The 15,332-nt window shown below is 51.2% G+C and overlaps 1 protein-coding gene across 1 annotated transcript in view; it reads left to right on the top strand.

The window, feature by feature from the left end:
* The window catches only part of ARHGAP40 (Rho GTPase activating protein 40), a gene marked incomplete at both ends in the record, with an annotated part of 31,748 nt that extends 16,995 nt beyond the window's left edge, over positions 1-14,753 (top strand). The window contains 10 exons of the mRNA XM_080925721.1: positions 625-790; positions 4,167-4,258; positions 4,816-4,893; positions 5,186-5,345; positions 6,499-6,581; positions 8,140-8,343; positions 11,048-11,188; positions 11,976-12,151; positions 13,822-13,871; positions 14,662-14,753. Coding sequence (XP_080781847.1) covers positions 625-790; positions 4,167-4,258; positions 4,816-4,893; positions 5,186-5,345; positions 6,499-6,581; positions 8,140-8,343; positions 11,048-11,188; positions 11,976-12,151; positions 13,822-13,871; positions 14,662-14,753 — 1,242 coding nt within the window. The remainder of the gene's footprint in view (positions 1-624; positions 791-4,166; positions 4,259-4,815; positions 4,894-5,185; positions 5,346-6,498; positions 6,582-8,139; positions 8,344-11,047; positions 11,189-11,975; positions 12,152-13,821; positions 13,872-14,661) is intronic.
* Positions 14,754-15,332: the final 579 nt, after the last annotated feature.

Below are 15,332 nucleotides of genomic sequence, written 5' to 3'. Positions count from 1 at the left end.
CTGATTCAGGAAGACACCTGACTCAACTTCTGGCCTCCACACGCATGTGTGTACTTACATCCACACACGTGCGTGTATATTATACATGCACACATGGCACTGTTCTATCTGATCAAGCCTGTCAGGAAGAGCCAGAAGACCACGATGCTGAAAGCTGCCTGCAGAGCTCCAAAGTGGCCTCTAGATGGAGCAGCTGAGCAGCCTTCGTGTTTTCAGTCTCTGTCCGGCTCATAGGCAGGAAGCCAGGGGCAGGGGGTGGAACAGAAGCAGAAGCCAGGGCGAGAGGAACAAGACAAGGACGGAAGCATGCTAAGAGACCCGTGGGTGGTCCCTCTCTTCCAGGCCCTTTTGTTGAACTGTAGCTTGCAAAACAGCCTCGTACGGTGGCCTTCCTAGCTTTGAGCCCAACACGGTGTTGCCCACAAAGGCCTTCTGAGGCAGTTCATGATCCCGGTGGAGAACTGGGTTCAGATGTCATTATGTGACAAGAGGCGGAGTTTAGACGAGTGTGCTGTTGTCCCTGATTGGGGTCTTACCCACTCTGTGCTTTTCCTACCTAAATGCCCAGGGACGGGTGAACCTTACCACGCACCTCCTGATAGACTGTCTTACCACCTGCCCTAGAGGTTCAGAGTTCTCAAAGGCAGACTGGGTGTGACCAGGATAGGAGACTTGTCTTCGAGGGACATGAAGAAGATCCCGCCCTTGGCCCTGATAGAGCTGACAGCTCTCTATGACATTCTGGGCCTGGACCTGAAGAGAAGCAAAGCCGGGAAGCGGAAAGGCTCAGGTGAGCACGTGAGCCGGAGGCCTGGCTGCCCCTCAAAGCTGCACCCTCTATGCCCACCCTTTGCCGTGTGAACCCTGGTTGCCTGTTACAGCACTAAGGAATCTTTGGTTTTTTTTTTTTGTTTTTTTGTTTTTTTTTTTCCCTGCAAGTAAAAACAGCTCCTTGCTAGCGGTGTGGTGGAACTGTAATCCTGGCTTTTGGGAGACTGAGGCAGGAGGATCATGAATTCGGGCCCAGCCCGAGCTACATAGCAAGAATCTGTTTGAAGAAACCACCCAATCAAACAAAACCCAATTCCAGTTCATCTTACCCTATTCCTGTTTGAGTAAATACATCATGGAAGCTACAATGCAAATACAGGCAGTGTTCACATTTAGTGTTCTCCCCCCCCCCACCGCACAACTCATGTATGTGTGAATATATTTTTCCCTACTAATATGACAAATTGTGGGCATTTTCCATTTTCCCAGACCTACATCCTGCGTCCTTTCTACAGTCGTGTTTTACAGTAAACAGTCAACACTGTGGCTTAGCCATTCCTGTCCCATGGATGAGCAGGAGGATGCTCCCCTGGTCTAGCTCAGGTGTGGCTGTAGCTGTGGGTCGGTCTAGCTCTCCTCCTCTCTGGACCACCAGCCATCTGGAACAGACTCTCCTGCAAGAGCAGATACACAGAGCGCAAGCCGGCCCACCTAACACATCCAAAGCCTCTGTCTGCTTTGTGCAGGTTACTGTGCCATGGAGCTCCACCTACTCACACACACAGGCCCCACAGGGCCCACACAGAGGGTGGGGATGCGCTCTGTGTTCCGAGTGGGGATGCAGTGTGAGTTCGTACAGCAGAGACGGTATACAGGAGGAGAGCTGAATTTGGAACAATAGTTCTACATATGAGAGAAAATGTGATGTTTTCTCTTCCCCTAATCACCATCTCCTTTAAGCCCCTTCCCCCCCTACAGACTCTGTTATGTGTGTGAGTGTGTAAATGTGTTCGAGAGTGTGTATATGTGAGTGTGTGTGTGTGTGTGTGTGTTAAATTTAGATTCTGTACATGAGAAAAGCACAGGGCGTTTGTCTTTTGGAATCTGGCTTGTTTCACTTAACAGGGTGATCTGTCAGCCTTCCTGCAGATGGTCTTTTATTCTTCTCTCTAGCTGGATAACAGGCCATCACATCCAGGGACCACAATTTCACCTACACATCACTGACGGGCATCTAGGCTGCCTCTGTATCTTGGCTATTCTGAGTACCGCAGCAATAACATGGGTGTGGAAGTGTCTGTGTTTCGCTGGCTTAGCTTCCTGTGGGTGTCTTACTGTAGTCCTATAGTAGGTTTTTTTTTAAGGTCTTTTTATTTTATGTGCATGGATGCTTTGTCTGCATGTGTGCCTGTGCACCATGTGTGTGCAGTGCCCTGCGGATGTCAAAGGGCATCAGATCCTTTGAAAATGGAGTTGTCACCAACCATGTGGGAGCTGGAAACCTTATTTGGGTCTTCTGCAAGAGCAACAAGTGCTTTTAACTGTTGGACAACCTCTCTAGCTCCAGTTATGTGGGAGGTCTTTTGTTTTGTTTCATTTTGTTTTGTAAATTGCTGTAAGTTTTCCACAGTGTCTTCACCAGCGGGGGGGGGGGGGGGGTTCCTACTAGCAGTGTGTTGTATACTGGTTCACTCCTCCAGTATCCTCGCCAGCACTTGTTAGCATTCATTAATTTTGATGACAGCTGTTCCGAGTGGATGACATGGAATCTCAGTACAGTTTTGACTTGCATTTCTCTGATGGGTAAGGGTGTTGAATCTTCTCCCAAAATATTTATTGGTTATTTGTATTTTTTTCAGAATTGTCTATTCAGTGTGTTAGCTTGTTGCCGATGGCACAGTTTGGATTTTTTGGTATTCAATATGTGGAGTTCTTTGTATATCCTAAATATTGATCCCCTGGTGCATGTATAGTTTGCCCACAATTTTCCCTTGCTTTGTAGACTATCTTGCAATTGTTTGCTTCTTCGTGTGGATTTTTTTAAATGCCATTTGGTCACATCTGTCAGTTCTTAGGGCTATGGTTTCGTTCTTTGGATCCTTTCCAACAAGTCCTTGTCTGTGTTGCAATCTCTCAGTATTTTTCTCTAGTTGTGTCAGAGCTTTGGTCTTGCATTAAGGCCTTTGATGCATTTTGAATTTACTTGGGGGGAAACAATGGCTCTGGTTTTATTCCTCTACATGTAAAATCCAGCTTTCTTGAGGCTGTCAAAGAGGATTCTTTTCTCTGTCTTCGTCAAACATTGGGGGCCATAACTGTGTGGCTTTATTCCTGGGCCTGTGCTCCAGTCCAGCGGTCTGTGTGTCTGTCTGTCTGACATCTTGTCTCTGTAGTAGAGTTTAGATCAGGTGCTGTGAGGTTTGCAGTGCCGCTCTTTCTGCTCGGGATTTGATCTGGCCTTGCAGACTCTTGTGTACTTCCATGTGAGTTTTAGGATTGCCAGCTCCTCCAAGGGTGTCATTGGAGTGTAGAAACTGCAGCTGTTTCTACAATGCTAACTCAGCCTTCCACGCACGCAGGAGGCCTGTCTGTCCTTCGGTGTCTCCCTTACGTCCTCAGCAGTTTATAGGAAAGCATCACGTTTACCCACTACGCTTTGCTCCTTCTCATGACTATAACTGCGGTGTATTTAACCATTTCCCAACCAGAGGACGGGTATTATGCCCATATTTTCCCTGATATAAACACAGCCACAGTTGTTATATCTAACAGTTTGAATTCCTCAAAGTTTTTTTTAAAAAAAATTTTTGAGACAGAATCTCACAAAACGTAGCCCAATCTGGCTTTTAGCTTTCTATCCTCCTGCCTCAGCTTCTGGACTGCTAGGACTACAGGAAAGAGCTGTTGTGCCCAGTTCTTATTAAATTCTGGACATATGTTACCATTTAGTGTCTGCTCATCTGGCTGGATCACTCTCAACAGCATGCATTTGTGGCTTTGTTGGGGTTCTTCAGCGACAGGGGGATGGCGGGTTTAGGAAGGAGGCAGGAAGGGTCAGGTAGAGAAAAGAAGGCTGGGGGAAGAAAGAGCAGAAGAGAAGACAGTGAAGGGGTTTGTCTGGGGACAACCTCAAGCCAGGATGGCTGAGACCCCTGGAGCTTGGCCCAGTCCTGCAGAACTAGGTAGCTCCGCCCCGGTCTGTTGGCTCACACTGTGGCAGCAGGACATTGTCCTTTTAGTTCTTTCATACCCAGGGGTGAGGGCTGTGCTGTCACACCTGATGTCACCATTTCTGAGGTGAGGTTCAGTTCCACCTCTTCAGATCTTGATCCTCTGGAGAAATGAGTCTGATTCGGTTATTGAGATGCACCCTCTTCTCTTCTGGTCTCCTGCAGACTCCGGCCTTTTTGGGGTACCCCTTCACAGCCTTCTGGAAGCTGACCACAGAGTCTTCCCCAGCACCCAGGTCCCACTTCTCCTGCAAGCTGTAAGTTGTCCCCAGCTTGGGTTCGCTTAGCCCTTGGAGGGCTGTCTCTGAGGACCATCTGGGAGATGCCTATTGTAGGGGGGAAAACCTGGGCTTTAGAGAAGGGGAGCTGGGTTCAAATTCTGCCTCTGGTATCTGCTAGCTCAGAGCTGGGTGCAGCTCTGACCTTCTAGGTCCTTCCTTTTGGTGTCTGTAGCTGGAGTTCTAACAACAGTCTCCTTTAGCTGAGGATTAAATGAAACGATGTATCTAACGCTCTCAGCAGCCACCTGGCTCACAAGGTGGTCCCGGGAGCTTGGATAAGCTAAGGATTTGGCTCAGTGGTAAAACCCTTGCCCAACATGTCCTTGACCCTGACTCCATCCCCAGAACTATGAAAACAACAACAAGGGCTCTTGTGACCCTGACTCCATCCCCAGAACTACAAAAAGAACAAGGTCTCTTGTCATTCAAAGGAACCCTTGTGGCTCCCTCCCTCCCTGGTTCTCATGACAGACCCTGCTTGGAGCCACCTGGCAGATATGGTTAACTAGAATGGTGATTTCTGTCTCCAATAGTTGCTGTCCTGCTTGGAAAAAAGAGGGCTGGACACAGAAGGCATCCTCAGAGTACCTGGATCACAGGCCAGGGTCAAGGTAATGACTGGCTTCTTCCACCTCAAAGGCTGCCTCGCCTCTCCAAGCTCTATGTTTGCCTGAGAGAGAGTCAGGGTCCTGGCTGGTCTGTGGCCAGCCTTTGGTATGGTTGTGGGATTCCAGGAGACAGATGGTAGCCCAATAGAGCAGTGGGCTCTGGAGTCACACTGCCAACACCCGTGGAACAGAGACCCCTCACCCCACCCTCCACACACTGTGGTTCTACACAGGAGGGCATCTCATTCTCACAGCAAAGGTGAGAGGCTTATGAGGGAGGTCCTCCTTTCTCTAGGGCCTGGAGCAGAAACTGGAGCGAGACTTCTATGCTGGCCTCGTTAGCTGGGACAAGGTTCACCCCAATGACGCGTCTGACTTGCTCAAGAGGTTCCTCCGGAAGCTGCCTGCACCCCTGCTCACAGCCGAATACCTCCCAGCCTTTGCCTCGGTTCCCAGTGCGTGGGACAGTGGGAGGCTGGGAGGCCCTGGCTCTGGAGGGGACGATGAAGAAGGGCAGCGGCAGGCAGACTGGATCCCTGTTCAGAAATGTCTGTCTTCTGGGCTCCCAAGCTGATGGCTCTGGAAATGTGTTTGCACGTGTATGAGCGTGGACATGAATGCACAGGCCTGTGTGTGGTGGGTGTGGCTGCGTGTGTGTGTGTGTGTGTGTGTGTGTGTGTGTGTGTAAAGTATGTGTATTTGTGCATGAGAAGAAGCTGAGGCTTTGTTCGGCCTTGTTATCAGTCCTGATGTGGATGAGGGACTAACTTAAACGTTTTGTGTGAGGGTGGTGTGGGCACACAGACTCCCCACTGGCTTCTTTACAACCCTCCTTGTAGAAACCTAGGAGAGCTTGGAGATATTCTCCTCTCTCTCTCTCTCTCTCTCTCTCTCCTGTGTCTCACAGCCTCCTTTCAAACCCTGCATCACACCAACTGTCCCCAACACACTTGCAGAAGGACTTGGCCCACCTCCTCCTAGGCCCTGCCTCCCTATAGCAAGGAGACACCCAATGCTCCCCGCCCCCAGCTTGTCCTCATGCTCCCCCTGCTGCTGTCTGAGTAGAAGGGGTTTCCCCCACACTACTTCACTGCCTCCTGCCCAAGGTCAAATGTCAGTGCTTCAGCTCTCCCCTGACCTGACATGTCATGTCCCCTTCTGTGACTCCTTTTTCTCCCGGAGACTCTGACCTTAGGCGTGGGCTAGCTTTTCCTTTCTAACCCTCATCTTGTGAAAGGTATCAGGAAACCTGTCCTGGAGAAGTGAGCTATCAAGGCTCCCTCCCAGGGTTGACTTTCTGGCCTCTGGCATTCCTGACACTGGGCCATAATTCAACTTAGTGTCTGTCTGTCTGTCTGGGCATGTGTACAGACACACGTATACATGTGTGGGTGCACATGCCTCAAGCATGTGTACTAGCTTTTTACCAACTAAGTGTGGTGGGCGTCTTATCCTGACCAGCCCTGCTTGGGTTTCTGTCCTAGCCAGGAAGTGGTGGTAAGCCCTGTGGGAAAAGGCCTGCTAGGCTTCCCAGCCCTGAATTTCCCCCAGGATGAGGCTATGTTAGGGCATCCCTGAGCTTCTTCCTCCTACCTCCCTCCTCTGCAGACATCCCTGACCTGAAACAGCGCCTGCAGGCTCTCCACCTGCTCGTCCTCCTCCTGCCTGAACCCAACCGCAACACCTTGAAGGTAAAAGTGGCTTTTATGCCCTGGCCTCAGTCCTCAGCCCCAGTGCTGGCTCTAAATGTGCTCACCCCCTGTGCATACCTTCATCACACAGCCGAACCAGGTTTGGGTGTGCTGACCACTGGCCTACACAGTCCTTGTCTGAGAGTCTTCCCCAAAGAAAACAGGAGTCTCGGAGCACACCTGGTCTACTATGTGCCGGAATCTTCCAGGGCAAGGGCTCTGTGTGCTGAGAAGTCTGGTGAACAGGGGAGAGATACACTAGTTCAGACTACTCTTCCCTGAGAACCTCTCTGAGGCTTTGGTATGCCAAGGCCTAGTGCATCTCAGACTGGGGCTGGAACAGTCGACACATCCCAGACTCCGGTGCCCACTGTCTTCAGCCTTGGGAGGTGTGGTGTGATGTTAATGTTCTGTGGGGAGCCAGTTTGGGAAATGGCCCTTCCTAGAGCCCTTCACTGTGTGATCTGGGAGTGAGGCTGGTGCTGGGGGTGGGAGTATGGGGCTGGGGGTGGGGCTGGGGTGTGGGGGTGTGGCTGGGGGTGGGGGTGGGGGGTAGGGCTGGGGATGGGGCTGAGGTGTGGGGGTGGGGCTGGGGCTGGGGTGTGGGGGTGGGGCTGGGGCGTGGGGTGTGGGGGTGTGGCTGGGTGTGGGTGTGGGGTGTGGGGCTAGGGCTGGGGGTGTGGGGGCTGGGGATGGGGCTGGGGCTGGGGGTATGGGGCTGGGGGTGGGGCTGGGGTTGATGGGTCTACAAAAGGCCTGGGAACTTCATTGTGGAATTTCTATTTCCTGTTAGCAATGAGGATGATAAAGTATTTTGTTTGATTGTTTTGGTGCTGCAGGAGCTAGCTCAGAAAAAATCATGAGATAGAGAGTGTGGGCTCCTGTAGGAGCTCAGTGTATGGCCAGCCTCCCTCCATTCCTTCCTCACTTCTTTCCTTCCCCTACGCTCCTATCCTCACTCAGAGTTTCCTCATCATTCTTTTCTCAACACCTACTGTCATTTCCATCACTTTCTCCTTCCTTTCTTTTTCTTTCTTCTTTCTGTGTATTGTCTTTTTATCCATCCATCTTCCCACGCACCTGTCTGTCTGTCTGTCCACCCACCCACCCATCCATCCATCCACCCACCCACCCACTCACCCAATCATCCATCCATCCATCCATCCATCCATCTTCCCATGCACCCATTCATCCATCCACCCATCCATCCATCCATCCATCCATCTTCCCATGCACCCATTCATCCATCTATCCACCCACCTGTCCATCTGTCTGTCCACCCATCCATCCACCCACCCACCCATCCATCCATCCATCCATCCATCTCTCTCTCATCTTTACTATGTGGCCCTTGGCACATTTTCTAAGCCAGATCCTATCTCTTTAAAATGGGTCCAACAGTAAAACTTCCGGAGGCACATCTTGGCTGACAGACGGTGTGAGAGGCTAGCTGCCGGGCCAGCACAGGCGTCTGGACCGTAGCTATGATCCACCCCTTTCTGCGCAGACTCCAATAAAGAGGGTTTATTAATAAGGCAGGTTCTGTGTCCTCCCCTAGGCGCTCCTGGAATTCCTCAGGAAGGTGGCAGCCCAGGAGCAGCACAACAAGATGACCCTGTGGAACGTTTCCACAGTCATGGCCCCCAATCTCTTCCTGCACCGAGGGCGGCCTCCCAAGCTCGCTAAGGGCGAGAAGCAGCTGGCAGAGGGCGCGGCCGAGGTGCTCTGCATGATGGTGCAGTACCAGGACCTGCTCTGGACGGTGAGTGATGGCCGTGGCAGCGGGTCCATCTGTCTGCCCATCTGTCCGTCTGTCTGTCCATCATGGCCTCCACCATTCTGCACTTCCCTGGTGCAGCTGCCCACTGCCTCTATCATGGGCACCATGTTTCATGCCACTACTTAGAGCTCCTCCTGGACTCGGAGGGACTGTACAGAAGCCAGGGTTTTCCTTCCCTGCGTTCAAGTCCAAGAAGTCTACATTTTGTTTCCCTACAACCCACATTCTCACCTCACAGCCAACTCACAGCCCTCCAGTTCCCCCACCACCCCTGGATTAGTCTGACAAGAATGTCCAGCTTTGAGGCTCAGGAGCATAAGTCCTGCCCAAGGAAGGCCCGGACCAGACATCAGAGGTGCCCTTGACCCCACCATGAGCATGCCCTGAAACCATGCTGAGAAGCAGGGGCGGGATGGGTGTCACACAGGGGATCGCATCCTAGTATGCAGAAGTTGGAGGTGGCACAGGAGCCTGGGGTCCTTCTAGCATTGAGTGTTCCCACCACCCATGGGGGCTCCTCAGGCCCTTTGCTAAGACCGTCATCAGTCTCCTGTCCATTTGCCCACTGGTCCAAACAATGTTCACCCCTGTATCCAAGTACCCACAACTACCCATTTATCCACGTATCAGGCATCTGCCTACTCACTTGTCCAAACAATCCCTATGTATGCACCACTGACCCACTGACCCACTAATCTAGCTATCTACCTGTCTTCTACCCATCACCCAGCCTCTGCCTAATCAGTCATCCATCCATCTGTTACCTGCCCACTCATCCCCCAGCCACCCACTGCCTACTCATTCATGTACCCACCCACCCACCCACCTAACACCTATCCGTCTACCCACTACCCCCATCTATATACCCGCCCAAATACTCACCCAGCTAGCCACTCATCACTGGCTTACCTACACACCCACCCTGCTGTCATTCATGACTCACTCACCTACCCCAATCCACCCACCCTATACCCACCCACCTATCTTTCATCTCATCTCTCGGTCCATGCACAAGTTAGATTGACCCCTCCAGATCCGAGCAAATGCATTTCTTCTTTGAGTGGCCCCAGCTCCTCTGTCCTGAGCCAGATGCTGTTTTAAATGCATCGCAGGTGGGGCGGTGGGGGCTGGAGAGACGGCTCAGCGGTTAAGAGCACTGACTGCTCTTTCAGACGTCCCAGCAACCACATGGTGGCTCACAGCTGTCTACAACTCTGGTTCTAGAGATCCTGATTCCCTCTTCTGCCCTCCATGGGCACCAGGCGCACATTTGAGGCACTGTCTTAGTTAGGGTTTCATTGCTGTGAGCAGACACCATGACTACAGCAACTCTTACAAAGAGCATCATTTAACTGGGACTGGCTGACGGGTTCAGAGGTTCGGTCCATTATCATCAAGGCAGGAAGTATGGCAGCAGCCAGGCAGGGATGGTGCCGGAGGAGCTGAAAGTTTTGCTTCTTGTTCTTGTTCCGAAGGCAGCTAGGAGAAGATTGGCTCCCATGTGGGTAGGAGGAGTCTAGCAGCCCAACCCCCACAAGTCCTCACCTCCTAATAGTGTAACTCCCTAAGCCAAGCATATCCATATCACAACAGGCACACACTTAATACATACCACACTTAATACATACCAGCAAATCATCCAAATGCACCCTGGGATCTACTCAGTCCCTTCCCTCTGTCTGGACACTGCTTCCCCTTTCCAAAGGCAGAGCTTGGTACTAAGCACCCTCTGCTGACTTTGTAAGACTCAGTTCACTGTCATCTACCCTGCTGAAAATCTCCTGCCTGCCTCCCAGGCTCTGTAACCCCTTTTTCTTTGCAGGCACCCCCCCCCCAAGTTATATTCCTGTTAAAACATAGTGGCTTGCAGTTTTTAAAGATTTGTTTTTATTTTACCTGTATGAGCGTTCAGCCTGTATGTATGTGGGCACAGCACATATGTTTCCGGTCTCTGCGAGGGTCAAAAGAAGACTTCAGATCCAAAAAAGGTGGAGGTCCAGGTGGTGGGCGCTGGGGACAGACCAGCTCCCGTGGAAGAGTAGTGAAGGAGCTTACCTTCCTCGCCAGCTCTTGGATACTTTTTTTTTTTTCTGTTTTAGGAAGTTTTTTTTTTTTTTTTTTTTAAGAAGCTCCTTAAATACCAGTTTTTTTGTTTTGTTTTGTTTTTAAGTTTCAGACAGCACAGATGTATACAGCAAGACAAGAGAAGTCTCGTGGACTTCCCCATGAGTCCCTGTAATTAAGGTTCTACACCTCACAGTTGGCCACACCTTGGAAAGAGGATCACAGCATCTTTGCTAGGTTCTCATTGAACATGGCTGAACTGGCCTGCAGGTCTCCAGGAACTCCGCAGCCCCCCTCCCCCTAAAACCCCCCCCCCCCCGCCTGCGGTTCTCAGAGCTGGAGGCCAGTCCAGATGTGTCTGAGAGACATCTATGCATGCTGTGCCAATGAGTGGCTTCCCTTAAGCACAGCCCTCTTCAGAAGCCTTAGAGAATGCTCCATCCTGAATCCAATACTCTGGGGTCCTCACTGAGGCTAAATGTCTAACATCCATCCCTTCAAACTAATGCTCTGGTAGCCACTTCAAGGAGTCAGTTTCAAGCCCTGTGTGGGAGAAGTGGCGGTGGCCGGAATGGGGCCTTGCTTGCCACCATCACAGCTGAAACGTGATTTTTCTGGACAGGTCGCCTCTTTCTTGGTAGCCCAAGTTCGAAAACTGAATGACACTAATGGCCGTCGTTCCCAACTCTGTGATGGGGGCTTCAAGACTTGGCTGCGCAGGACACACGTAGACAAAGACAAGGCTGGGGACGGGCTTGAGGCGGTGAGTACCTCCCACACCAGGCGAACGAAGGATTCAAAGGTGGAGAAAAGGTTGAGGGAGGGCATCCGGGTGGCTCCTCGTCCCTGCCACTAAGCTGCCATGCATAACCGTTTGTGACCGCCAGGCGGCGTCCGAGCCGCATCTCAGCGATTGGGGAGCTGGTGCCTGGAAACCATAGGCTGGGGCTGAGGGATTGGGGAGCTGGCCGGGTGGGGGGTTCTGGAAGCCACTGACTTGGCCCTAAGTTTAGAAGGTCCTTTGTGTGCCTGGGGTGGGGTTCAGAAAGTGGATGGAGCTGCTTTGTGGGACAGGGATGTGGACGAATCGAAGACTCCGAACACAGAGCAGGAAGGAGTCTTCAACAGGCATCTTGGGAAAGTCGTGTGTGTGTGTGTGTGTGTGTGTGTGTGTGTGTGTGTGTGTGTGTGTGTGCGTGAGCGCGCTTGTGCTGTCTGTCTGTGTTTCTCTGTGTGTATATATGCCTGTGTGTATGCCTGCCTGTGTATCTGTATCTGTGTTTCTTTGTGTGTGTGTCACTGTGTCTGTGTGTGTGTGTGTGTGTGTATGAACGTGACTGTACATGCTGACAAGCAGACCCGAGATAGGGTGTACACATACACATCTGTATGTAGCTTGCATGTGCTACTGTGTGCATGCATTTCCACACCTGGATGTAGATGTGCGTTTGTGTATGCACATGATGTTGAATACTGGTCTAAGTATTCGTGGGCGCATGGGTTCCAGGGACAGAAAGGAAGGTCTTCATTCTTCATCTCCAAATCTCCAGACTCCCAAAGTCGCAACGATCCAGGTGCAGGCGACCTGGCCTAGCATGGACCCTCTGCAGGTGCCGCTGAATCCTGGCACCAGGGTGACCCACGTCCTGAAGCTGTTCACAGAGCACCTCAACCCTGCCTCACAGCCTGAAGAGGGCAGTGAGACCCCAAACAGCCTTCTCTCCGTGTAAGTTCCACTTCCCTGAGGCAGGAGCCTCCCTTCTGCCCACAGTGGGTGGGGGTGGGGATTGGTCCCTTCCAGCTGAAGGCCATGAGGAGTTACACACATCTGTTTCTGGCCTTCCCCTTTTAGAGCTTCTTGGTTCCAAATAATAATGAAAAGGGCCACCATTAGTTACTGACTTTAATATATATTAATATATATACTATTATATATTTCATAATATATATCAATATACGGCTATTGTAGAGTGGACACCATATAGAATGCTAAAGTGGTAATGAAAGGCCTTAACAGAGGGGCTGGAGAGAGGCTCAGTGGTTAGGAACACTACTACGGTTGTGGGTTGTGGAGGGCTGGGGTCGGCTCCCAGCTGCCCACATCAGGCAGCTCACAACCATCTGTAACTCCAGCTCCGGGTATGCAACAATCTGCCCTCTGCAGACACCCACACACATGCATGTAGGCCACCCCAACCCATAACTGAACATAAAGAAACAGTAGTTACACGCCTTTAATCCCAGCACTTGGAAGGCAGAGACAGGCAGAGCTGAGTCTGAGGCCAGCCTGGTCTACAAAGCAAGTTCCTGGGCAGTCAGGGCTGTTACAAAGAGAAACTGTGTGTTAAAAAGCAAAAAAAAAAAAAAAAAAAAAAAAAAAAAGACAAAAAGAAATGAAAAAAAAAAAAGAAACAAAGAAAATAAATAAATATTAAAAAAAAAAAAAAAAAAACCAACAGAGGTTTTGGCCTTACAGGCTCATGCCATGAGAAAGAAACAGATATAAATTAAGTAGCCAAATCAAGTTAAAAACTATCTTTTATACAAAAATACAAGGATCAACATGAATGTGCCCTGAGGTGCCTACTGCAATTTGAGGCAGGAACAAGGCTTCCCAGCACAGAAACTACATGTGTAAAGGTCCCAAGGAAGCAAGAAACAGTGTGGCCAGTGCATCAGGAGCTGATATGTGGCTGTCCTTCCCAGACACAGGGGTAGTCGGAGCCCTTGGGAGTTTCCCTCACAGGGTTGGCACAAAGAGCCCTGGAGTATCAGCCCCTACCAAGTGTCAGACCCAATTCCTTCTGATCCAGATGAGAAAAACAAAGGCCCAGAGTGTAGGGCATGTCCAAAGACACAAAGCTAGTCAGGGGTAGATCCTGGAGCTGAATTCAGGACACCTGTAATCATCATTGGATAATTCTAGACTTGTGTCATTGTCACCCAGTGTCCACATTCCTCCTCCATGCAGAAGCTGCCTTCACGGCAGGGTGCTCTCTCCACCAGTCACCCGATCTCATCCCTGAAGCCCACTTCTGATGCCCTGTGGCAGAGCACCTGGAGCTGATCTTTCCCAAGGACTATTTCCCTCCCCCTCCCTCCCCTCCCTCTCCTCCCTCCCCTCCCTCTCCTCCCTCCCCCTCCCTGCCCCTCCCTCTCCTCCCCCTCCTTGCCCCTCCCTCCCCCCCTGCCCCTCCCTCTCCTCCCTCCCCCTCCCTGCCCCTCCCTCTCCCCCCTTCCTTGCCCCTCCCTGCCCCTTCATTGGCTCCAGTTCTCTCAGAAGAGTCCTCAGGCTCTTCCTACCAAGACCACAAATCCCTGAAGATGCTCCTTCCAGACCTGGGGTGGCCTTGCCGTCTGTAGCAGAGCCCAGAGTGGGTTTTCTCTGTTTTACAGTAACACGAAGCCGGTCACCTTCCTGGTTTATGAAGTTGGAGGAAATATTGGTAAGTTCCCTGGTGGGAAGTGAGTCTGCAGTGGGGGCTTCAGGCTCCCGTGTCTCTCCTGCTGTGAGGGTCAAGATGAGCAAAGAGACTTAGGAACTAACTCTTCCTTCTGGGCAGCTCCACACGGAGCCGACTTCCGGTTGGAAGAAGGCCACTGATTGGTGCTTAGTGTGAAAACCAGCAATGCTACCAAGGATGTCTCCAGGACACCCTAAGACAGGAACCTCGGCCCCGAATGTGGATGTCTTTAAGGATGCTGTAGGCTCACCAGCATCTGGCTTCCTGTGTCCTTGCTTTGTGAGAACCAGGGACAAGCAATGATCCCCAGACTTGAGTAGGGCATTAGAATCTTTCAGGGCTGTAGTGGGAAATGGCTGTGAACTTGTGTTTCTAATAAATTTACCCACTAATGGCCAAGAAGGGGAGACAACAAGACAAAAGTCCTGGAGTTTTGGGGTGACTGAAAGACTTTGTATGAAAGGCATGGAGGCTAGGGAAAACATTTGAGGAGCTTACCAGACCCATCAGGGGGCTCTGGGACTCATAGCTATATTGGAACTGAAGGTCGTGGGTCTTGGCACTGCTGGTGTGGATGCCTGGGGAAGAGGGAGTAAACTTCCTGGGAAAGCATCTTCTACCAACAGAAGTCTCCTCAGAGAAAGGGTAACTGTGAGTCACAGCAAGGCTTCTACAACCAGAGGGTGATGCCTTGCCTGGGGAGAGGCTCTTGGAAAGGTAACAGCATCTTTCCCTGCCATATCTCAACCTCTGGGATCCCTTCTCTCTACAGGTGAACGTCGCCTGGACCCAGATGCCTACCTCTTAGATTTGTACCGTGCCAACCCCCATGGCGAATGGGTCATTAGACAGAGCCCCACCTAAGAAACAGCCCGGAAGTCCAGCCCGGGAGCAGAGCTGTTCACATGGAAATGCCGGGTCTTTCTTCAAAGTCCCCCTTCCACAAATCCCTCTTCTGTGGCTGACAGCACAGAGCCAGCCCCTCACCACATACACAGAGCCCTGGATGGGGCCACCTGGGTACCTGCGTCTCTACAGGAGTTTGTCCACAATTTCCAGACACCAGGGGAATAAAAACTGTGGCAACTTTCTCAGGAACAGGCAGAAGTTTCCAGAAAATATTATTCTAGAAGTGTCCCCACAGTGTGGGGTGGGAAACCCCTTGTCTTCTCTGAGACCCTAAAGATGCCACAGGCAGCCATAGGATAGCTGCAGAGGGGACAAACTTCCCTCTGTACTTTTGTGTCTTAAATGCTGTTTCACAGAACTGTGTCATTTTATAACATATTTAAGTTGTTTTAATATTAAACACACAACTAGCTCAACGCCCACCTGTTCTTCCCAGCCTGGCTGACGGTGGGTGTGGTCATTGTGTCAGAGACTGGGAGCTGTGAAAAACTTTGCAGTGCTTTGCCACGGGAGTGGGGGGGGGGTCTGGCTACA

The sequence above is a fragment of the Micromys minutus genome (genome assembly GCF_963924665.1).
Source record: "Micromys minutus genome assembly, chromosome: 11".
Taxonomy (NCBI): domain Eukaryota; kingdom Metazoa; phylum Chordata; class Mammalia; order Rodentia; family Muridae; genus Micromys; species Micromys minutus.
The sequence above is the reverse complement of the archived record's forward strand: the minus strand, read 5'-3'. Positions and strand labels throughout refer to the sequence as shown.